The sequence below is a fragment of the Salmo trutta genome, chromosome 30 (genome assembly GCF_901001165.1).
Source record: "Salmo trutta chromosome 30, fSalTru1.1, whole genome shotgun sequence".
NCBI lineage: Eukaryota > Metazoa > Chordata > Actinopteri > Salmoniformes > Salmonidae > Salmo > Salmo trutta.
In genome coordinates, this window is record NC_042986.1 from 15,622,787 (window position 1) to 15,648,445 (window position 25,659).

At 46.3% G+C, this 25,659-nt stretch overlaps 1 protein-coding gene across 5 annotated transcripts in view; it reads right to left on the bottom strand.

Moving 5' to 3' along the window:
* Positions 1-20,802, bottom strand: part of LOC115168099 (calmodulin-binding transcription activator 1-like) — a 50,728-nt gene extending 29,926 nt beyond the window's left edge. For 4 of the 5 annotated variants that reach the window (XM_029723011.1, XM_029723010.1, XM_029723009.1 and 1 more), the window contains exons 1-3: positions 18,708-20,802; positions 8,841-8,967; positions 8,393-8,527 (exon numbers count right to left, since the gene is read on the bottom strand). In XM_029723011.1, coding sequence (XP_029578871.1) covers positions 8,393-8,527; positions 8,841-8,967; positions 18,708-20,672 — 2,227 coding nt within the window. In that variant the 5' untranslated portion in view covers positions 20,673-20,802. Of the gene's footprint in view, positions 1-1,812; positions 2,055-8,392; positions 8,528-8,840; positions 8,968-18,707 lie in introns of those variants that run through there. The other variant, XM_029723012.1, reaches the window with a different exon arrangement.
* Positions 20,803-25,659: the final 4,857 nt, after the last annotated feature.

The following is a 25,659-nucleotide window of genomic DNA, read 5'->3' on the forward strand; positions in this document are numbered from 1 at the left end:
ATTTGAAACAAACTACGGTAGGCACATTATAATAGCTTCTCTGGTTTCTGTGGTTTTCTATCATTAGTTTAACAAGAACTGACCTCTGCCAATGTCTTACAGGATAAACTGACTGCAACATGCCACTCTGAAGTTCTGTTCTACTTTTCACATAGTCAATACATGCAGTCATGTGACACCAACTCGACAGGGCTTTTTAGAGGGTATGGAACTGAACTTATATTTTTGCAGAGGGGGAGAGTGATAGGCTACATTCAGAGTTTACATTCAAATCAACAGACCTGTTACAGTTATTAAACATGACGGGAAGAGATAAAATAATATGATACTAAGTGAACTGCATACTTTTCACAAATAGACGCGCTAAAGTCGCTGTCCAATTCCCCGTGGTGCTGAAAACGTTATTTTCACAAATAGACGCGCTAAAGTCGCTGTCCAATTCCCCGTGGTACTGAAAACGTTATTTTCACAAATAGACGCGCTAAAGTCGCTGTCCAATTCCCCGTGGTGCTGAAAACGGTCTTTTCACAAATAGACGCGCTAAAGTCGCTGTCCAATTCCCCGTGGTGCTGAAAACGGTCTTTTCACAAATAGACGCGCTAAAGTCGCTGTCCAATTCCCCCTGGTGCTGAAAACGGTCTTTTCACAAATAGACGCGCTAAAGTCGCTGTCCAATTCCCCGTGGTGCTGAAAACGGTCTTTTCACAAATAGACGCGCTAAAGTCGCTGTCCAATTCCCCGTGGTGTTGAAAACGGTCTTGCAGACTTTACACAATAAGCTACACGAGCGCTCATTTTGCTATCCACTGCATCGTGTTTCTTAAACTCAAAAACAAGTTGACCAGGAGGGCTACAGCAGGCTACCTTTTGCGTGCTTCCTTGATGCTAGAAAACAAATGAATAGTAACTGACTTTAGTTCTCGCGTGCTTATAATACAGACCATACAACGAGACAAAACCAGTTTCACAACTGTGGCATGTTGTAAGATGCATATGATTTAGCGACCGAGGCTAAAAAGATAGCATGGCCGAACGACAGGATGCGACAGCCACCTAGCCTGACTCCTCGAGACTTTTAAATGACATGATCAACAAGAGGGGGGAACTGCGCTATTAGAAACCCGTGAAAAGCTATTTAGTAACAAAACACTTCTGCAGAATATCGCTGAAGCCATGAGACAAAGTATTTGAACTGTCCAGTCATCAAAAAGGCATCTCTAGTAGTTGTATCCTAGCAACTTCCTTCACCTACACGTGAAAGCATCACCGCCTTGCTACCGAGGCTTTTTGAGAGTATCTCGTTCGTAGGCTATACATAAACAGTCGATAACCTACCTGGCTTTTTGAGTAATACTTATGCTGTGATATTAAGCTGTGAAACCATGCTACAATTTGAAGCCTATGCATGTTCAGGATAGTGCTGGAACCAATGCTAAGCCACAGTTTAATTGACTATGCAAATAAAACTGAAATGGCATATAATGAGTCGGTTCAAGGAGTACAGTGGTAGTTCCACACTAACTACACTCACACTAGAGTGTGAAATGAAGGAGACAGTCACAGACAGTGAAACTAAACATTTTGAGAAAGCACACAACAAAACATGATCAACAATAGTAAACGACCAGACTGGCTGCTTAACCTGACAGGGTTGAACTCTTCTTGAAACAATACAGAGTTAATGTACAGTCAGCCTTGGAGTAATACCGCTAAATGCTGTGTAACTTAACTTCTCCTGTTAGTCGCCAGTAGATAACACACAGATACACCACAACACCGTCCACCACAAATATGAAACTCAACACATCTAACCTTCTACTTCATTTTCCATTGGTAGAGTCCCCCTGAAAAGCCAAACTGTTTCCCTTCTCTTTAGGAAAAGCAGATGTCATTCACTGGCATCCTGACAAAAGTCCAAGCATGCTGCATTTCAATTATGTGCACAGTTTCCCAATTCCCCCAGTTTCTAGGTAATGAATGATGCCATGAGTAAAGATATCCTTGACGTGTAGAAGCTCAATAGAGAGCACTCATCAACAATAGAACAAAGTGAAAGAGCGACGTGAGGGAAGATAGAGAGAGATAAAGACCGCTCACTACTCTTCCCATCATAGCCCCCTCCCCTTCACTTCTTTCTCTCTCCAACCCCCTCCTTCCCCTCCCTCCTTCCCCTCCTGCGCTTCTCTCTACTCGGTCCCTCACGAGCCTGCAGTAAAATAAAACATATCGCTGAGAGTAGACGTTGTCGTGCGCACGTGCCGCAGGTAAACAGACGCCCTAGTTTCCCTTCAAGACGTCGAGCTTTTAAAAGCTCGCGCCAACCTGGCGCTCTCGTTACTATTTATAATGTTACTTTTACTTTTTAATTTTCAACTGCCGACCGACACAGAACTGAGGTGGGTAAATGTTTTGTACAATTCGGTTTTTCTCTCGTTAGATTTTTATCTTATGGGGAGAATATTCGACGCATCCTGATATGTATCCTGCAGCTAGGCCTACTTCGGTTCATTGTCCCTGAAAGTGAGTAGCATTCAAAGGATCCGTTATCTCCCGTGGTAAATGTCAGCTCCAGTCTACATCGAAATGATTCATTTGGAGCAAACCGCTTGTTGCCCTGTCTGCGCTAATTTACGTTATTTAGCCGACCTAACATGCACACGGTGGCCATGCATTGTGTAGACTACAGTCAGTCTCTTGGTTTGTTATGCGGGTTGGTAGATAGTTTTACTACAGCTCTTTACTTTCAGATTAGATGGCGAACCAACCGGAGAGGTTAGCAGCTCTGTGTGGCTTAATTTGGCGCGCACTGTCTTCCTAACGAACCAGTACCCGATTAGCGAGTGCCACCGGGACCGTCCAGGACCATGGACAGAGAATGATTAGTGGGTAATAGCCTGTTCTGCAGCTCCCATATGTCAGTGTTTTCTGTCCTGCCCATGGCTCCGTACCTGCAGTGCTGCAGAGGAAAGGAAACGCGCCCCTCCCCCACTCTGCATTATGACAAATCAAGGAAGGCAGGGAGGCAGGCAGCTGTGTACGTACCATTAGCACATCATAGCACCGTTTCAGAATGAACGGATAAGGGAAAGAGAGCCCAATAGCTTTAGCTTATACCCTACTGACAATTTAAACTCGTATTATTATTAGTAAAGAATGGGAATTAAATTATGTAGGTTAATGAGTGATAGAATTATGAATCAATACAGGCACACAAATGGTTAAGTGTAGCATTACATATATAGTAGCTCTGGAATGGTGTCTTTTCTAGGTTACGTTTATCTGTGCTGTAGCACGTGCAAAATGTCATTAATGAAGCGTGTAAAGGCAGCGGTATACAATGCATTAGGCGGAAATATGAACATCTATATCGTACTATATTTTTTATTTTAATAGAATAAATTGTGCTGCTGTAAAATGGCTACATATTCACTGAGTGTACAAAACATTATGAACACCTGCTGTTTCCATGACATAGACTGACCAGGTGAATCCAGGTGAACACTATGATCCCTTATTGATGTCACTTGTTAAATCCACTTCAATCCTAATAGATTAAGGGGATGAGACGGGTTAAATAAGGATTTTTAAGCCTTGAGACAATTGAGACATGGATTGTGTATGTGTGCCATTCAGAGGGTGAATGGGCAAGACATATTTAAGTGCTTTTAAATGGGGTATGGTAGTAGGTGCCAGGTGCACCGGTTTGTGTCAAGAACTGAAATGCTACAGGGTTTTTCACGCTCAACAGTTTCTCGTGTGTATCAACAAGGGTCCACCACCCAAAGGACACCCAGCCAATTTGACACAACCGTGGGAAGCATTGGAGTCAATATGGGACAGCGTCCCTGTAAAATGCTTTTGACACCTTGTAGAGTCCATGTCCTGACAAATTGAGGCTGTTCTGAGGGCAAAGGGCAGGGGGGACGATCCTGGATGATACTATTGTATCACCTTGTTCTTTTTTCTCGTGTCACTAAGGTTACTGACAATCAGTATGTTAATCATACCAGCCACCGCAGTCCTACGTAAACAGCATTAAGAAAACCACAATTTATCCACTTTGATTTACATTGAGTTGAGTATTTCTTAAATAGAGCATTGCAACAATGTTGTATGTAAAGAAAAAGGGGAACTCGCATACCTTCAGCCCTGCCAGGTTTATGGAAAAAACACTATACTAAATAGAAAGGAAATCTCCAGCACACAAACAATTGGTAGGTTGACTTTTTAAACACGAATGGATCAACTGACACCAGTCTGAATCAGTTTATCTCACCAATCATCTGGATCCAGTCTGAATCAGTTTATCTCACCAATCATCTGGATCCAGTCTGAATCAGTTTATCTCACCAATCATCTGGATCCAGTCTGAATCAGTTTATCTCACCAATCATCTGGATCCAGTCTGAATCAGTTTCTCACCAATCATCTGGATCCAGTCTGAATCAGTTTATCTCACCAATCATCTGGATCCAGTCTGAATCAGTTCACCTGAGACAAGTGACCAAGGGATGGCCTGTTCAACCACCCAGGCTTAGGCTGCGTCCCACATGCTACCCTATTCCACCCATAGGACTCTGGTCAAAAGTAGTGCACTATATAGGGAATAGGGTGCTATTTGGGACTAGACCAGCTGCTTCAGGGCTCTGTCGATTCTAGCAGGATGAACTTAACAAACACCATGTAGTATTCATGAGTATAACCAGGACAGGCATGAGGCAACAGAGGCATACATCTAAAAAGCCAGCATGAAATCTTTGGAGATGAACAGAGTGGAAAAATACATCAAATAAATGATTAACATACATGACAAATGAGAGGATCCAAAATAACCGCCAAAATGCAACCACAAGCCAATACCAACAGCAAGACAATATCAAGTCAGAGAGCAGGAGAGGGGAAAGGGTTAATAGAAGTAGTAAGGTAATAGATCAGACTGTTTTCCCTCAGCTCCTTAGCTTAGTGTGGAGTAGTGAGACTGGTTCTGTGAATGGACCTGTGAGGCAGAGAGAGTAGTGTGAGTGTACTGTATGAATGGACCTGTGAGGCAGAGAGAGTAGTGTGAGTGTACTGTATGAATGGACCTGTGAGGCAGAGAGAGTAGTGTGAGTGTACTGTATGAATGGACCTGTGAGGCAGAGAGAGTAGTGTGAGTGTACTGTATGAATGGACCTGTGAGGCAGAGAGAGTAGTGTAAGTGTACTGTATGAATGGACCTGTGAGGCAGAGAGAGTAGTGTGAGTGTACTGTATGAATGAATGGTGGAGGGATACACTGGTTCCGCCGCACCGCACCACGTCTGCCCGGGAGCCGGTGGTTCTTGATTATTCAATCCCACTCCCTCAAGGGGCGTCTGCAATGCAGCTGTCCCGTCAGCCCGCTCCTGTACTCTCCTCTCCTCTCTTCACCATGCCCTACTTTAGCCTGTCAATGCACAGTCACACACACACTGCAGTAGCAACACTCTCTCCCAGCTCCCCACACACACACACACACACACACACACACACACACACACACACACACACACACACACACACACACACACACACACACACACACACACACACACACACACACACACACACACCTGCAGTGACTTACTCCATTGCAGTCTAAATATACTAATTCACAAGACTTCCTGCTGCGAAGCCCTTAAGCCCTAGTCTTCATTGTGCAGCCAATCAAAATTCCCATGTGTGCCGAGCAACATACACTGATGTATGTCATAGTGGTTCTAGGAGATCTATTTACAGTGATGCCAAGACTCTAACATCCATGATCAACTACGTCGATTCACTGCAGCTATAGATATTGATCCTGACATGCCTATCAGAACACAATAGCATCGTCTGAAAGACACAGGACAAGGACTGGTGCTCTTCATGGTTCTGGGCCCATGGTCCAAATCAAGCCCATGATGAACTGAGTTCCTACTACAGTTGATCCACTGCAATTGGGTCGTTCCAGGAACAGAGTGCCTTTTCACTTTGATATTTTAAGTAGACATTTTGCACCAATATTGAAGTTTGAAAGCCTGTTTTATTAAACCAAGTGCCCTTTAATATAGACCGCATGAAGAATTCATTCAATCAGATTTCTTTTGTATGAATAAAGACTTGCTTAAAGTGTCAAAATGCTGCATATAGACATGTCCCTCTGTGATTTCTAGGAAGATTAACCCACTTAACCCCAACATGTATCCACGTTTTATCATTATTGTAAAGCCCTCGTTATTGTTTCTTTGACAAAGTCATTTCTGGAGATGATTATTTATTTAATGTGATTCATCTAATCACATGAAAGGTCTGTCCCTCATTTTAATGTCAACCCTGTCGCGTGAACTGAACTCTGGTTTTAACATGGTGTAACGATATATGCATCTTTTTTTATGTTCAAAAGAAACATTGAATATCTAAAAGGCAAACGATCATGTAAAAGCAAGAGCTGCTTCTCCTGTTTTTGGCCATTTTCTAGTGTTTTGTGGTGGAAAACTGAGGGGCGTCAAGCCCAACACGTCAACCCTGTTCCCCATAGATAGACAGTCTAGAATTGCTGGGCAACACGTCAACCCTGTTCCACATAGATAGACAGTCTAGAATTGCTGAAGCAACACGTCAACCCTGTTCCCCATAGATAGACAGTCTAGAATTTCTGAAGCAACACGTCAACCCTGTTCCCCATAGATAGACAGTCTAGAATTTCTGAAGCAAGATGTCAACCCTGTTCCCCATAGATAGACAGTCTAGAATTTCTGAAGCAACACGTCAACCCTGTTCCCCATAGATAGACAGTCTAGAATTTCTGAAGCAACACGTCAACCCTGTTCCCCATAGATAGACAGTCTAGAATTCCTGAAGCAACACGTCAACCCTGTTCCCCATAGATAGACAGTCTAGAATTTCTGAAGCAACACGTCAACCCTGTTCCCCATAGATAGACAGTCTAGAATTTCTGAAGCAACACGTCAACCCTGTTCCCCATAGATAGACAGTCTAGAATTTCTGAAGCAACACGTCAACCCTGTTCCCCATAGATAGACAGTCTAGAATTTCTGAAGCAAGATGTCAACCCTGTTCCCCATAGATAGACAGTCTAGAATTTCTGAAGCAACACGTCAACCCTGTTCCCCATAGATAGACAGTCTAGAATTTCTGAAGCAAGATGTCAACCCTGTTCCCCATAGATAGACAGTCTAGAATTTCTGAAGCAATTACAATTAATTTGTAATTGTAATGAAGCTTGCATTCAATTGCCCCTCCCTGTTGCACACAACAAGCTTCCATTTCCCCTGACATGGGATTTCTGGCTGATTAAATCGTTAACCCTGTTACGGTCAACCCTGTTACGGTCAACCCTGTTGCTTTATGTGGCACTTAATAGGCTCTTAGTGTAGTCATTTTGGTCTTTAACCTCTTGAGATGGGAAAATCTGTTTTGTATTAAGTTGAACATGTGCTCTGTATGGCAGAATGTTAAAACTAGGTGAAATAAAATCTTTACACTACCTAAAAGGTACTCATTTGACCCAACTATTGATCCTGACATGTCCTGACATCAGAAAACATTGAAGACACAGAACAAGACTAGTGTTCTCCATGGTCCTGAAATACAACCTGATCCCAAGATCCCAATGGAGTTGACTCACTGCTGCTATCACACCTGATGACTGATGACTAGTGTTCTCCATGGTCCTGAAAGCCCATAATGAAGTTGATTCACTGCAGATATTGATTCCGAAATGTCTATCAGACCACATTATTAACACTACAGTATCCTCTCACAGATACAGGACAACAGGAAAAGGACTAGTGCTCTCCAATGTACTGAAATCCAACTCAATCTTCAAGTGATTACTGTCCATCATGGACCAGCCACCACCCAGCCACATACCTCTAGAACAGACTGTAATATAAATGGACAGGTAGTTGTGATTTGTGACACACAGAGCAGCAACACGACAGCACAGAGGAGAGTCATTTAGGATGAGCCAGCAGACAGCACTTCACTGGTGCGCAGGGCAGAAGGACAGGGAGAGGGAGAGCAAGAGAGAGATACAGAGAGAGAGGGGGAAGTAGAGAGAGAGATACAGAGAGAGGGGGAAGCAGGGAGAGAGAGAAAGAGAGAGGGGGAAGCTGAGAGAGAGAAAGAGTGGGAAGCAGAAAGAGGGGGAAGCAGAGAGAAAGAGAGAGGGGGAAGCAGGGAGAGAGAAAGAGAGAAGGGGAAGCAGAGAGAGAGAAAGAGAGAGGGGGAAGCAGGGAGTGAGAGAAAGAAAGAGGGGGAAGCAGAACGAGAGAGAGAAAGAGAGAGGGGGATGCAGAGAGAGGGACAAAGAGACACAGAAAGACATAGTGAGGCAAAAAAAGAGAGGAAGATAGACGGAGATATCTTACCGTCCAGTGAGAGCCAGTCGTGTTGTGAGGAGGGCAGTGAGGGCAGAGCGCGGGCTTTGTACTCAAACACCACTGAGTTAGAGATGATCTGGTTACTGGCAGTCACCTGCAGTGTCACCAGCCCAGTGTCATGAGCTGTGGAGAGAGAGACAGAGGGAGTGCGAGTCAGACGCTTCACTGATAACTGCTATAACTCCAGCGCTCCTGACTCTAACCACCTGTAGACCTCCTAATAACATATTCTTCTTAAAACTTCTTCAGTGGCCAGGGAGACAATCTCAACTGAGGAACAGAGACATGAGTAAAGACCTTGATGTAATGTATGCTGATCTAAGTCTACAAGATAACGACTGATATCCCTGGTAGTTCAGTACACTGTGTTTCCAGTTAATCCTGGTGGAAGGATCCAGAGGGTGTGTCAAGGCCAGGCCACTGAGACCAGTCTTACCTGGGCAGTAGCAGCGCAGCACCCCAGGCTGGATGAGAGAGGCAGGGACAGATATCTGGTCAAACAGGCAGCTGTAGTTAGAGCTGGCCTCCTGCCATGGACCAGTGATAAGCACCTTCACTCCTCCCTGGAACAGATACACACACAGACTCACAGCGCGGGAAACTGGATCATCTGCATCTATACTGGGTATTAGGGTGCAAGTGTGAATTTGGCCATGATTTAATGTCATGCTGCCATCTTATGGAGAATAGTAGGAATAACGTGAACACAGTGACGTAGTCTCAAACTGCTGCCACCTAGTGGCGGAAGAGTGTCATTGACATTACACACCGTTTATTGTCTCTGCTATATTTACTGCGTTGCCGTCCTGTGGTTGGACAGTGATATTACAGCCATTTTTCTGTCTGACCAAAGTGGTTGCCATCTTGTGGTTGAACAGTGTCATTGGCGTTAAACCGACGTTCTCTGTACATGTAGTACACTCCCCTCCCTTACTTATTTATTTGGACAGTGAAGCTAAAACTTTTAATTTGGCTCTATACTCCAGCATTTTGGATTTGAAATGTTTTATAAAAGGTGACCGTACAGAATGTCACTTTTTATTTGAGGGTATTTTCATACATATCTTTTTTACCGTGTAGAAATGAAAGCACGTTAGACTATCTTGTCCCCTGATTTGAAGGTGTCATAAGTATTTGGACAACTTCACTTAGTGTATTCAATTTAGTCAAAGGTTTAGTATTTGGTCCCATATTCCTATAGCACAGAATGACTACATTAAGCTTGTGACTCTGCAAACTTGTTGGATACATTTGCAGTTTGCTTTGGTTGTGGTTTGGATTATTTGGTGCCCAATAAAAATTCATGGTAGATAATGTATTATGTCATTTTGGAGTCACCTTTATTGTAAATAAGAATAGAATATGTTTCTGAATGCTTCTGCATTAATGTGGATGCTACCATGATTACGAATAATCAAGAATGAATCATGAATAATGATGAGTGAGAAAGTTACAGAGGCATAAACATCATACTCCCCCAAAAATGCTAACCTCCACTGTTATTGTAATGGAGAGAGGTTAGCATGTCTTGGGGGTATGATATAAAATGCTAACCTCCACTGTTATTGTAATGGAGAGAGGTTAGCATGTCTTGGGGGTATGATATAAAATGCTAACCTCCCCTGTTATTGTAATGATGAGAGGTTAGCATGTCTTGGGGGTATGATATAAAATGCTAACCTCCACTGTTATTGTAATGGTGAGAGGTTAGCATGTCTTGGGGGTATGATATAAAATGCTAACCTCCCCTGTTATTGTAATGGAGAGAGGTTAGCATGTCTTGGGGGTATGATATAAAATGCTATTCTCCACTGTTATTGTAATGGTGAGAGGTTAGCATGTCTTGGGGGTATGATATAAAATGCTAACCTCCCCTGTTATTGTAATGGTGAGAGGTTAGCATGTCTTGGGGGTATGATATAAAATGCTAACCTCCTCAGTTATTGTAATGGTGAGAGGTTAGCATGTCTTGGGGGTATGATATAAAATGCTAACCTCCTCAGTTATTGTAATGGTGAGAGGTTAGCATGTCTTGGGGGTATGATATTTGTGCATCTGTAACTTTCTCACTCATCATTATTCACGATTCATTCATGATTATTAATGTAAAAGTGTTCAGAAAGATATTCTATTTCTATTTACAATAAAAGAGTCTCCAAAATGGCACAATACATTATTTACCATTAATTTATATTTCCATGGGGTGGCAGATAGCCTAGTGTTGGGCCAGTAACCGAATGGTTGCTGGATCGAATCCCCGAGTTGACAAGGTAAAAATCTGTCGTTCTTCCCCGGTAGGTTGTCATTGTAAATAAGATTTTGTTCTTGCCAAGTAAAAAAAAAAATCTTTATTTTAGTTAAAAATACATGTTTGCCCATGGGAGAAATGCTCAGAAAGTTAATTATTGGATCTGAATGCCAAGACGTTCAAGAGATAAAGGTGGTCAAAGTTGACCTATTCTGCATACCCCACCATACCATGAGACATTCATGTCTTCATCACTGGGAAATAGAAATGGTTGAGATTGATATTATTTAAAATCATGCAAACAGGGTTGTCAAACTATTTTATGATTTTTTGAAAAAAAATAATGACATTTTTTTAACCTTTAAATATTTGCACATGTAGTAGCTTAGATGCTAATGTAGATAATCTGAGGTGTTTTGTGTTGTGCCCGTCATCAGTTGAGACACAACATGCTCTTGAATACAGGGTGGGTGTTGTGTCATTAATAGAAATAGCATTCATAGAATGGAACTATCCCTTCAGACCACTGCAATTTAGATGGTACACCATTGACATTTAAATTGAATTGTCATTTTAACTTCTAATTACTACCACAAAGACGACCACCGGTCCACCCACCGTCGAATGTTAACCTAAATAGTCATGTCTATTCTACTATCTATATTTCTATGATTTCAATATGTTTCCAATGGAGGACAGTATAATTGAAAACAACAGGTATTCCCCTTCAGGTCAACATTCGCTTATGTGTGGACCTCCAACCATCTTTGTAGTACTATTTGAAAGTTGACATTTAAATTTGATTCCACTTTTTAATACATTTATCAGACAAAACATGACACCCACCTTGTATTCAAGAGCATGTTGTGTCACAACTGGGGTTGGGCCCAACACATGATAGATGATATCAAATAGGGTCTAAATGTCAAAATATGCGACTATGAAACAAATTGGAGTGTAAGTAAGCGTTATTAATTGACGTTGAAGGTAAAAAAAAGGAACATTTTTACATGTATATTTTTTTTCTCCAGAAATTAAAAAATAGATTGACAACGCTGTTTGTAAGTTTTTAAATAATATCAATCTCAACCATGGTATGGTGGGGTATGCAGAATAGGTAAACTTTGAGCACCTTTTATCTCTTGAATGTTCTGACATTCAGATCCAAAAAGTCCCTTTCTGAGCACTTCTACGATGGGCAAATATGTATCGAAGGTTTCGTTCAAATCAAAAGGGGTGCTGTCAAAAAGTGACTGAATTCAAATGTATTTATCCCACAACATAATCTGAAACACAACCAAAACAAACTGCAAATGCATCCAACAAGCGTGTAGTCACAAGCTTGATGTAATCATTGCGTGCTAGGAATATGGGACCAAATACTTCACTTTTGACTGTAAATGTAATACACTATAAGTGAATTTGTCCAAATACATATGACACCTTCAAATGGGGGATACATAAAGTGCATTCATTTCTAAATGGTAAAACAGATATGTATGAACATACCCTCAAATAAAAGGTCACATTCTGTACTGTCGCCTCACGTAAAACATTTGATGTCAAATCCAAAATGCTGGAGTATAGAGCCACATTTAAAGTTTTAACTTCACTGTCCAAATAAATACAAAAGGGAGTGTACTTTATTGAGCTGCCATCCGGTGGCTGGACAGTGTTACTGGCATTACAGACTCCTTTACTCTCTGTTTTGTACTTTATTGAGCTGCCATCCGGTGGCTGGACAGTGTTACTGGCATTACAGACTCCTTTACTCTCTGTTTTGTACATTATTGAGCTGCCATCCGGTGGCTGGACAGTGTTACTGGCATTACAGACTCCTTTACTCTCTGTTTTGTACATTATTGAGCTGCCATCCGGTGGTTGAACAGTGTTACTGGCATTACAGACTCCTTTACTCTCTGTTTTGTACTTTATTGAGCTGCCATCCGGTGGCTGGACAGTGTTACTGGCATTACAGACTCCTTTACTCTCTGTTTTGTACTTTATTGAGCTGCCATCCGGTGGCTGGACAGTGTTACTGGCATTACAGACTCCTTTACTCTCTGTTTTGTACTTTATTGAGCTGCCATCCGGTGGTTGGACAGTGTTACTGGCATTACAGACTCCTTTACTCTCTGTTTTGTACTTTATTGAGCTGCCATCCGGTGGTTGAACAGTGTTACTGGCATTACAGACTCCTTTACTCTCTGTTTTGTACTTTATTGAGCTGCCATCCGGTGGCTGGACAGTGTTACTGGCATTACAGACTCCTTTACTCTCTGTTTTGTACTTTATTGAGCTGCCATCCGGTGGCTGGACAGTGTTACTGGCATTACAGACTCCTTTACTCTCTGTTTTGTACTTTATTGAGCTGCCATCCGGTGGTTGGACAGTGTTACTGGCATTACAGACTCCTTTACTCTCTGTTTTGTACTTTATTGAGCTGCCATCCGGTGGTTGGACAGTGTTACTGGCATTACAGACTCCTTTACTCTCTGTTTTGTACTTTATTGAGCTGCCATCCGGTGGTTGAACAGTGTTACTGGCATTACAGACTCCTTTACTCTCTGTTTTGTACTTTATTGAGCTGCCATCCGGTGGTTGGACAGTGTTACTGGCATTACAGACTCCTTTACTCTCTGTTTTGTACTTTATTGAGCTGCCATCCGGTGGCTGGACAGTGTTACTGGCATTACAGACTCCTTTACTCTCTGTTTTGTACTTTATTGAGCTGCCATCCGGTGGCTGGACAGTGTTACTGGCATTACAGACTCCTTTACTCTCTGTTTTGTACTTTATTGAGCTGCCATCCGGTGGCTGGACAGTGTTACTGGCATTACAGACTCCTTTACTCTCTGTTTTGTACATTATTGAGCTGCCATCCGGTGGCTGGACAGTGTTACTGGCATTACAGACTCCTTTACTCTCTGTTTTGTACTTTATTGAGCTGCCATCCGGTGGCTGGACAGTGTTACTGGCATTACAGACTCCTTTACTCTCTGTTTTGTACTTTATTGAGCTGCCATCCGGTGGCTGGACAGTGTTACTGGCATTACAGACTCCTTTACTCTCTGTTTTGTACTTTATTGAGCTGCCATCCGGTGGCTGGACAGTGTTACTGGCATTACAGACTCCTTTACTCTCTGTTTTGTACTTTATTGAGCTGCCATCCGGTGGTTGGACAGTGTTACTGGCATTACAGACTCCTTTACTCTCTGTTTTGTACTTTATTGAGCTGCCATCCGGTGGCTGGACAGTGTTACTGGCATTACAGACTCCTTTACTCTCTGTTTTGTACTTTATTGAGCTGCCATCCGGTGGCTGGACAGTGTTACTGGCATTACAGACTCCTTTACTCTCTGTTTTGTACTTTATTGAGCTGCCATCCGGTGGCTGGACAGTGTTACTGGCATTACAGACTCCTTTACTCTCTGTTTTGTACTTTATTGAGCTGCCATCCGGTGGTTGGACAGTGTTACTGGCATTACAGACTCCTTTACTCTCTGTTTTGTACTTTATTGAGCTGCCATCCGGTGGTTGAACAGTGTTACTGGCATTACAGACTCCTTTACTCTCTGTTTTGTACTTTATTGAGCTGCCATCCGGTGGTTGAACAGTGTTACTGGCATTACAGACTCCTTTACTCTCTGTTTTGTACTTTATTGAGCTGCCATCCGGTGGCTGGACAGTGTTACTGGCATTACAGACTCCTTTACTCTCTGTTTTGTACTTTATTGAGCTGCCATCCGGTGGCTGGACAGTGTTACTGGCATTACAGACTCCTTTACTCTCTGTTTTGTACATTATTGAGCTGCCATCCGGTGGCTGGACAGTGTTACTGGCATTACAGACTCCTTTACTCTCTGTTTTGTACTTTATTGAGCTGCCATCCGGTGGCTGGACAGTGTTACTGGCATTACAGACTCCTTTACTCTCTGTTTTGTACTTTATTGAGCAGCCATCCGGTGGCTGGACAGTGTTACTGGCATTACAGACTCCTTTACTCTCTGTTTTGTACTTTATTGAGCTGCCATCCGGTGGCTGGACAGTGTTACTGGCATTACAGACTCCTTTACTCTCTGTTTTGTACTTTATTGAGCTGCCATCCGGTGGCTGGACAGTGTTACTGGCATTACAGACTCCTTTACTCTCTGTTTTGTACTTTATTGAGCTGCCATCCGGTGGCTGGACAGTGTTACTGGCATTACAGACTCCTTTACTCTCTGTTTTGTACATTATTGAGCTGCCATCCGGTGGCTGGACAGTGTTACTGGCATTACAGACTCCTTTACTCTCTGTTTTGTACATTATTGAGCTGCCATCCGGTGGCTGGACAGTGTTACTGGCATTACAGACTCCTTTACTCTCTGTTTTGTACTTTATTGAGCTGCCATCCGGTGGCTGGACAGTGTTACTGGCATTACAGACTCCTTTACTCTCTGTTTTGTACTTTATTGAGCTGCCATCCGGTGGCTGGACAGTGTTACTGGCATTACAGACTCCTTTACTCTCTGTTTTGTACATTATTGAGCTGCCATCCGGTGGCTGGACAGTGTTACTGGCATTACAGACTCCTTTACTCTCTGTTTTGTACATTATTGAGCTGCCATCCGGTGGCTGGACAGTGTTACTGGCATTACAGACTCCTTTACTCTCTGTTTTGTACTTTATTGAGCTGCCATCCGGTGGCTGGACAGTGTTACTGGCATTACAGACTCCTTTACTCTCTGTTTTGTACTTTATTGAGCTGCCATCCGGTGGCTGGACAGTGTTACTGGCATTACAGACTCCTTTACTCTCTGTTTTGTACTTTATTGAGCTGCCATCCGGTGGCTGGACAGTGTTACTGGCATTACAGACTCCTTTACTCTCTGTTTTGTACTTTATTGAGCTGCCATCCGGTGGCTGGACAGTGTTACTGGCATTACAGACTCCTTTACTCTCTGTTTTGTACTTTATTGAGCTGCCATCCGGTGGCTGGACAGTGTTACTGGCATTACAGACTCCTTTACTCTCTGTTTTGTACTTTATTGAGCTGCCATCCGGTGGCTGGACAGTGTTACTGGCATTACAGACTCCTTTACTCTCTGTTTTGTACTTTATTGAGCTGCCATCCGGTGGCTGGACAGTGTTACTGGCATTACAGACTCCTTTACTCTCTGTTTTGTACATTATTGAGCTGCCATCCGGTGGCTGGACAGTGTTACTGGCATTACAGACTCCTTTACTCTCTGTTTTGTACATTATTGAGCTGCCATCCGGTGGCTGGACAGTGTTACTGGCATTACAGACTCATTTACTCTCTGTTTTGTACATTATTGAGCTGCCATCCTGTGGTTGGACAGTGTTACTGGCATTACAGACTGCTTTACTCTCTGTTTTGTACTTTATTGAGCTGCCATCCGGTGGCTGGACAGTGTTACTGGCATTACAGACTCCTTTACTCTCTGTTTTGTACATTATTGAGCTGCCATCCGGTGGCTGGACAGTGTTACTGGCATTACAGACTCCTTTACTCTCTGTTTTGTACTTTATTGAGCTGCCATCCGGTGGCTGGACAGTGTTACTGGCATTACAGACTCCTTTACTCTCTGTTTTGTACTTTATTGAGCTGCCATCCGGTGGCTGGACAGTGTTACTGGCATTACAGACTCCTTTACTCTCTGTTTTGTACATTATTGAGCTGCCATCCGGTGGCTGGACAGTGTTACTGGCATTACAGACTCCTTTACTCTCTGTTTTGTACTTTATTGAGCTGCCATCCGGTGGCTGGACAGTGTTACTGGCATTACAGACTCCTTTACTCTCTGTTTTGTACTTTATTGAGCTGCCATCCGGTGGCTGGACAGTGTTACTGGCATTACAGACTCCTTTACTCTCTGTTTTGTACATTATTGAGCTGCCATCCGGTGGCTGGACAGTGTTACTGGCATTACAGACTCCTTTACTCTCTGTTTTGTACATTATTGAGCTGCCATCCGGTGGCTGGACAGTGTTACTGGCATTACAGACTCATTTACTCTCTGTTTTGTACATTATTGAGCTGCCATCCTGTGGTTGGACAGTGTTACTGGCATTACAGACTGCTTTACTCTCTGTTTTGTACTTTATTGAGCTGCCATCCGGTGGCTGGACAGTGTTACTGGCATTACAGACTCCTTTACTCTCTGTTTTGTACATTATTGAGCTGCCATCCGGTGGCTGGACAGTGTTACTGGCATTACAGACTCCTTTACTCTCTGTTTTGTACTTTATTGAGCTGCCATCCGGTGGTTGGACAGTGTTACTGGCATTACAGACTCCTTTACTCTCTGTTTTGTACATTATTGAGCTGCCATCCGGTGGCTGGACAGTGTTACTGGCATTACAGACTCCTTTACTCTCTGTTTTGTACATTATTGAGCTGCCATCCGGTGGCTGGACAGTGTTACTGGCATTACAGACTCATTTACTCTCTGTTTTGTACATTATTGAGCTGCCATCCGGTGGTTGGACAGTGTTACTGGCATTACAGACTCCTTTACTCTCTGTTTTGTACTTTATTGAGCTGCCATCCGGTGGCTGGACAGTGTTACTGGCATTACAGACTCCTTTACTCTCTGTTTTGTACATTATTGAGCTGCCATCCGGTGGCTGGACAGTGTTACTGGCATTACAGAGTCCTTTACTCTCTGTTTTGTACATTATTGAGCTGCCATCCGGTGGTTGGACAGTGTTACTGGCATTAGACTCCTTTACTCTCTGTTTTGTACATTATTGAGCTGCCATCCGGTGGGTGGACAGTGTTACTGGCATTACAGACTCCTTTACTCTCTGTTTTGTACTTTATTGAGCTGCCATCCGGTGGTTGAACAGTGATATTACAGTTCATTCAAACTATGTTGATATGTACAGGTAACTGCCAAAACAAAGGAAACGACAACATAAAGAGTCTAAATAGGGCGTTGGACCAACACGAGCCAGATCAGCTTCAAAGCGCCTTAGCATAGATTCTGGAACTCTGTTGGAGGACATGCAACACCATGCTTCCACCAGAAATTCCATTATTTGGTGTTTTGTTGATGGTGGCGCCGCTCCAGAATCTCCCATAAGTGGTCAATTGGGATGAGATCTGGTGACTGAGACAACCATGGCATATGGTTTACATCATTTTCATGCTCATCAAACCATTCAGTGAACTGCGGATGGGGGTATTGTCATCCTATGAGTGTATAGCAATGGTAGCCAAAATATTGAGCAACTGGGCCTACCAAGCGTTTGTTTCTGTACTTTTAACAACCTGTTTCTCCCCAATTGGTAGTTACAGTCTTGTCCCATCGCTGCAACTCCCATATGGACTCGGGAGGGGCGAAGGCCGAGAGCCATGTGTCCTCCGAAACACGACCCTGTCAAGCCACACTGCTTCTTGACACACTGCTTGTTTAACCCGGAAGCCAGCCGCACCAATGTGTCGGAGGAAACACATCCAGCTGGCGACCGGGGTCAGCTTGCAGGCACCCAGCCCGCCACATGGAGTCGCTAGAGCACGATGGAACAAGGAACTCTCGGCCAACCAAACCCGCCCCTAACCCGGATGACGCTGGGGCAATTGTGCGCCGCCTCATGGGTCTCCCGGTCATGGCCGGCTGTGACAGCCTGGGATTGAACCCGGGTCTGTAGTGATGCCTCAAGCGCTGCAATGCAGTGCTTTATACAGTTGCATCACTAAGGAGGCCTCCTGCTCACCATTTTTATACATGACCCTAAGCATGATGGGATGTTAATTCATTGGTTAGAAATTGCTGAGGAACCACACCTGTGTGGAAGCACCTGCTTTCAATATACTTCGTATCCCTCGTTTACTAAAGTGTTTACTATATTTTGGCAGTTCAGGTTGGTTGAAAGAAATCCATGATTTCTGTCTGACCAAAGTGAAACTTGAGAAATTGCCTCTCTGTATGCGTTTACCAAATCACAACTACAAAACTATTTTGTAACTACATTTGGTAACTCAATTGGAGTGTAATGCTGTGTGAAATAAGGCGTATATGCACTGCTAGCGTGGTGAAGGCTCACCTCAGGGTAGGACCACTCGGGCGAGTAGTCAGTGACCATGAAGAGTCTCCCTGTGGCCTGCAACATCCCCAGAGCCCCGTGGGCCACGGCTGCAGACACCACCTCCGCCACGTCCATGTATGCCAGAGAGCCTGACTCCGTCCCTGCACCCCCAGCCCCGGCACCCAGAGACTGAGGGCTGCAGCAGGGCTGGAGACAGAGCTCTGAGGGGCTGTATCCTGCCCCCCGGGCCCCTCCTACCCCTCCGTCCTCCTGGCCCTGCTGGGGAGCTCCGCTAGGCGTGGCCTGACCATCTGAGCCGTGGTTGGCCACCAGCTGGTGGTTGTAAAGAGCTCCCCCGGCCGCCATGTTGGTTCCACTACCGTCCACAGAGATGAAGTCATTGATGAGGTCAGAGAACTGGTTTCCAAAGGAGATGTCAAAGTGGTCCAGGCTGATCTCCATGCCTCCCCCTCCTGCTCCCCCGTTAGAGCCCGCTCCGCCCAGGCCCTGGTGGGGCCCCACGGTGTTGTAGAGACCCTGGACCATCCCAGCCCCCTGGAGGAGGGGCTGCAGCTGCTGCTGCTGCTGTGAGCGATTGCTGCCGTCGTTGTTGATGCCATTTCCATTATGCATGGTCACTCCTTCCCCTCCTCCTCCGCCTCCCTGACCTCCTCCACCGTTGGCCTGCTGCAGGTAGTGCTCTGTCCCTCCTCCCTCTGGGTTGCCTCCTCCACAGGCCTGGAGGTGATCCCCAGGCTTCAGTAGACCCTCTCCATTCTCTGTTCCCCCTGCCTGGCCTGAGCCCACGCTGCCTGGCTGCTCCAGACCCACCACCTCCTCATGCTCTGGCCCCAGCCCAGGGAAGCCCCCCTGGTACTGCAGAAGCTGGAGAGACCCAGGCCCCTGCCCTGGCCCCTCGGTGGGGGAGCCCCCGTTGCAGTTGGCCCTGTGGTGGCTCTGGTGGTGGTGGTGGAGGTGGCCGTTAATGCCAGGGGAATCCGTCTTGACCACCTGCAGGCCCATGTAGGCTGTGGAGTCGTGGGAGTTGTGCTCCATCAGGTGCGTCTTCTGGCCCATGGAGGACCTGCCCTGCTGGGCCTGGCCAGGCTGGGTGTCCTGGAGGAAGAAGCTGGGCGAGTGGCTCTGGTGGGAGAGGTGGGGGCTGTTCATAGCCTGGCCATAGCCCACTGACCCAGCCCCGGAGGAGTATTCCTGCTTGGCATCGATGGCACTGAAGTCCATCTGCTCCAGGGTGGTGCTGGGGCTCAGGCCTCCTCCAGAGGGCAGCAGAGAGCCTGCAGGGGTCAGGCCAAGGGAGCCCTGTGCTGAACCAGCCCCAGAGGAACCAGCTCCACCTCCTCCACAGCTCACCACTGCCCCCACCTGATAGCCCTGCTCTGTGGCCAGCTGCTGCTCGAAGGACATGTCCTCCGTCTTGATGTTTTTCACCAGAGCAGAGTTGAAGCTGTATCCAGAGTCTGACATGGATGGAGAGCGCTGCATACTGCCGTTGGTGCCGTTGGAGGAAGAGGAGGAAGAGGAGGAGCTGCCGCCCCCCTTCAGCCTGCTGCCCCCGTAGGTCTGGCCCTGCTTGGGGTTGTTGAGGAAGCAGTCAGGGTCAAAGTTCATGGTGGTCTCAGGTATCTTCATGCCTCCGGCATCTAGGCTGCTGGACAGGACCAGCTCCTCAGACACGCCGGCTGCAGACAGCATGGACAGCCCGTCTGCTCCCCCTGCCCCCCCGGGACCCTCCCCAGCCCCTCCGCTGGGGAAGGCAAACTTGTGGTTGTCTGCCACCACACCGGACAGCACCAGGCCCTGGGAGGCTGCGTCGGGGCCCATGAGGTGGGCGTTGGGGCCCCCATTGGGGGACATGCTGTAGACGGGGTCCCCGGTCACCTCGGACATAAATACGCTCTGGGACAGGCTGGACATGACAGAAGCTACGTGGCCCATGCCCGTCACCACGGGACTGTCAGCCATGTCTGGGTCGCTGTTCAGCCCGCTGCTGATTGACACGGGGGAGTTCTGGGTGGTGTCAGGGACCTCCACCTGGTTGGTAGACGACACCTCCGTGCTGTTCTGGTGCAGGAGAACAGGCTTGGGAATCTTGCCGTTGCGTTTCTCCCTGGCGCTGCCCCCTCCCCCTCCAGAACTTTTCCCTCCCCCTCCATGGCTGCTGTGCTCGGTCTTGCCCTCGGACACATCGTTGTTCTGGACCTCAGAGTGACCGCTGCTGTAGCCTCCACGGGGGTCCACCTTGGGGGAGATGATGCGGTGTTTGGCGCTGTTGCACTTGTGGTGCACACTGCTCCCTGCGCCTGTTAGAGGGAGATAGGAGCGGTTACTGAGTGATAGCTCTAGATACAGTAGAAGTCATCAGTCATTTAGAAAGAATGCAGAATAGTACAGTGAATCTCCACTTGTCACTTAAATCTCGCTGTATTGATGACTTTCACTCCTGGGACTCTTTCATACTCTTGCTTGTGCCTGTCTTCTTTTCCCCGTTAACGTTACGACTGCGGAAATGTTTGTAATCACCTGTCAAACACCCCTTTAATGGCTGAAATGGGCTACAAGAATATTACTCTGAGATTTAATGAATGTCTCGACACGTCACAAGAAAGAGGAGAAAGATAACTTTATTTTGATGGATGTTCACTTTTGGTGGAATTGAAAAAAGTTCTAATTTAATACAGTTTAAATATTTACAAATTACAATGAACAAAAAAATAGAAACGCAACATGTATAGTGTTGGTCCCATGTTTCATGAACTGAAATAAAAGTTGACTATACTCACAAATAGCTTATTTCTTTCAAATTCTGTTCACAGATTTGTTTAATTCCTTGTTAGTGAGCATTTCTCCTTTGCCAAGATAATCCATCCACCTGAGAGGTGTGGCATATCAAGAAGCTGATTAAACAGCATGATCATTACACAGGTGCACAAAAAAAGGACATATGCAGTTTTGTCACACAACACAATGCCACAGATTTTGAGGGAGCGTGCAGTTGGCATGCTGACTGCAGGAATGTCTACCATAAGCTGCTTCTAACATCGTTTTAGAGAATTTGGCAGTACGTCCAACCGGCCTCACAACCGCAGACCACGTGTAACCACGCCAGCCTGGGACCTCCACATCCGGCTTCTGAGCTCAGCCACCCGGACAGCTGATGAAACTGTGGGTTTGCACAACCAAAGAATTTCTGCACAAACTGTCAGAAACCGTCTCAGGGAAGCTCATCTGCGCACTCGTCGTCCTCACCAGGGTCTTGACCTGACTGCATTTTGGCGTCGTAACCAACTTCAGTGGACAAATGTTCCCCTTCGATGACCACTGGCACGCTGGAGAAAAGTCCTCTTCATAGATGAATCCCAGTTTGAACTGTACCCGGCAGATGGCAGACGTGTGGGCGAGCGGTTTGCTGATGTCAGCGTTGTGAACAGAGTGCCCCATGGTGGCGGTGGGGTTATGGTATGGGCCTCATGGTGGCAGTGGGGTTATGGTATGGGCAGACATAAACTACGGACAACAAACACAATAGCATTTTATCGATGGCAATTTTAATGCACACAGATACCGTGATGAGATCCTGAGGTTCATTGTCGTGCCATTAATCCTCCGCCATCACCTCATGTTTCAGCATAACGCTCTGCCCCATGTCGCAAGGATTTATCTGCAGACAATTCCTGGAAGCTGAAAATGTCCCAGGTCTTCCATGGCCTGCATTCTCAACAGACATGTCACCCATTGAGCCTGTCTGGGATGCTCTGAATCGACGTGTATGACAGCGTGTTCTAGTTTCCGCCAATAACCAGCAACTTTGCACAGCCATTGAATGGGACAACATTCCACAGGCCACATGACTGTATTCCCAGTCATGTGAAATCCATAGCCTAATGAATTCATTTAAATTGACTGATTTCCTTATATGAACTGAAATTGTTTCATGTTGTGTTTATATTTTTGTTCAGTGTAGATGCGCTGAAATGAAAGCAACTTTTGAAAATGAACACTCGGATTCTAGTGATATTATGTCTGATTTTGCAAATAATATTTTTTTATTTTTTATTTAACTAGGCAAGTTACTTAAGAACAAATTCTTATTTACAATGACGGCCTACCTAGGCCGGACGATGCTGGGCCAATTGTGCGCCGCCCTATGGGACTCCCAATCACAGCAGGTTGTGATACAGCCTGGAATCGAACCAGGGTCTGTAGTGACGCCTCTTGCACTGAGATGCAGTGTCTTAAACCGCTGTGCCACTTGGGAGGCCTAAACAATGTAAAGTATGTATAGATAGGGGTAATCTAGAGCCAAACGTGTTGATTTTTAATGTATCCTGCTATTGACACACTTCTTGAATTATGCAACAGAACGCGACTACAACTGTAATTCATGAGGTAGTCTAGACAGAGCAGGTGAGTGCAGGTAGGGTAGACAGAGCAGGTGAGTACAGGTAGGGTAGACAGAGCAGGTGAGTACAGGTAGGGTAGACAGAGCAGGTGAGTGCAGGTAGGGTAGACAGAGCAGGTGAGTACAGGTAGTGTAGACAGAGCAGGTGAGTGCAGGTAGGGTAGACAGAGCAGGTGAGTGCTGGTAGGGTAAACAGAGCAGGTGAGTACAGGTAGGGTAAACAGAGCAGGTGAGTACAGGTAGGGTAGACAGAGCAGGTGAGTGCAGGTAGGGTAGACAGAGCAGGTGAGTGCAGGTAGGGTAGACAGAGCAGGTGAGTGCAGGTAGGGTAGACAGGGCAGGTGAGTGCAGGTAGGGTAGACAGAGCAGGTGAGTACAGGTAGGGTAGACAGAGCAGGTGAGTACAGGTAGGGTACACAGAGCAGGTGAGTACAGGTAGGGTGGACAGAGCAGGTGAGTGCAGGTAGGGTCGACAGAGCTGGTGAGTACAGGTAGGGTGGACAGAGCAGGTGAGTGCAGGTAGGGTAGACAGAGCAGGTGAGTACAGGTAGGGTAGACAGAGCAGGTGAGTGCAGGTAGGGTAGACAGAGCAGGTGAGTACAGGTAGGGTAGACAGAGCAGGTGAGTGCAGGTAGGGTAGACAGAGCAGGTGAGTACAGGTAGGGTACACAGAGCAGGTGAGTACAGGTAGGGTAGACAGAGCAGGTGAGTGCAGGTAGGGTCGACAGAGCTGGTGAGTACAGGTAGGGTAGACAGAGCAGGTGAGTGCAGGTAGGGTAGACAGAGCAGGTGAGTACAGGTAGGGTAGACAGAGCAGGTGAGTGCAGGTAGGGTAGACAGAGCAGGTGAGTACAGGTAGGGTAACAGAGCAGGTGAGTGCAGGTAGGGTACACAGAGCAGGTGAGTACAGGTAGGGTACACAGAGCAGGTGAGTACAGGTAGGGTAAACAGAGCAGGTGAGTACAGGTAGGGTAGACAGAGCAGGTGAGTGCAGGTTGGGTAGACAGAGCAGGTGAGTACAGGTAGGGTAGACAGAGCAGGTGAGTGCAGGTAGCATAGACAGAGCAGGTGAGTGCAGGTAGGGTAGACAGAGCAGGTGAGTACAGGTAGGGTCCACAGAGCAGGTGAGTGCAGGTAGGGTAGACAGAGCAGGTGAGTGCAGGTAGGGTACACAGAGCAGGTGAGTGCAGGTAGGGTAGACAGAGCAGGTGAGTACAGGTAGGGTACACAGAGCAGGTGAGTGCAGGTAGGGTAGACAGAGCAGGTGAGTACAGGTAGGGTACACAGAGCAGGTGAGTGCAGGTAGGGTAGACAGAGCAGGTGAGTGCAGGTAGTCTAGACAGAGCAGGTGATGCAGGTAGGGTAGACAGAGCAGGTGAGTGCAGGTAGGGTAGACAGAGCAGGTGAGTACAGGTAGTCTAGACAGAGCAGGTGAGTGCAGGTAGGGTAGACAGAGCGGGTGAGTACAGATAGGGTAGATAGAGCAGGTGAGTGCAGGTAGTCTATACAGAGCAGGTGAGTGCAGGTAGGGTAGACAGAGCAGGTGAGTGCAGGTAGGGTAGACAGAGCAAGTGAGTACAGGTAGTCTAGACAGAGCAGGTGAGTGCAGGTAGGGTAGACAGAGCAGGTGAGTACAGGTAGGGTAGATAGAGCAGGTGAGTGCAGGTAGTCTAGACAGAGCAGGTGAGTGCAGGTAGGGTAGACAGAGCAGGTGAGTGCAGGTAGGGTAGACAGAGCAGGTGAGTACAGGTAGTCTAGACAGAGCAGGTGAGTACAGGTAGGGTAGACAGAGCAGGTGAGTGCAGGTAGGGTCGACAGAGCTGGTGAGTACAGGTAGGGTAGACAGAGCAGGTGAGTGCAGGTAGGGTAGACAGAGCAGGTGAGTACAGGTAGGGTAGATAGAGCAGGTGAGTGCAGGTAGTCTAGACAGAGCAGGTGAGTGCAGGTAGGGTGGACAGAGCAGGTGAGTGCAGGTAGGGTAGACAGAGCAGGTGAGTACAGGTAGTCTAGACAGAGCAGGTGAGTACAGGTAGGGTAGACAGAGCAGGTGAGTACAGGTAGTCTAGACAGAGCAGGTGAGTGCAGGTAGGGTAGACAGAGCAGGTGAGTGCAGGTAGTCTAGACAAAGCAGGTGAGTACAGGTAGGGTAGATAGAGCAGGTGAGTACAGGTAGGGTAAACAGAGCAGGTGAGTGCAGGTAGGGTAGACAGAGCAGGTGAGTGCAGGTAGGGTAGACAGAGCAGGTGAGTGCAGGTGAGGGTGGACAGAGCAGGTGAGTGCAGGTAGGGTAGACAGAGCAGGTGAGTACAGGTAGGGTAAACAGAGCAGGTGAGTACAGGTAGGGTAGACAGAGCAAGTGAGTGCAGGTAGGGTAGACAGAGCAGGTGAGTGCAGGTAGGGTAGACAGAGCAGGTGCGTACAGGTAGGGTAGACAGAGCAGGTGAGTGCAGGTAGGGTAACAGAGCAGGTGAGTGCAGGTAGGGTAGACAGAGCAGGTGAGTGCAGGTAGGGTAGACAGAGCAGGTGAGTGCAGGTAGGGTAGACAGAGCA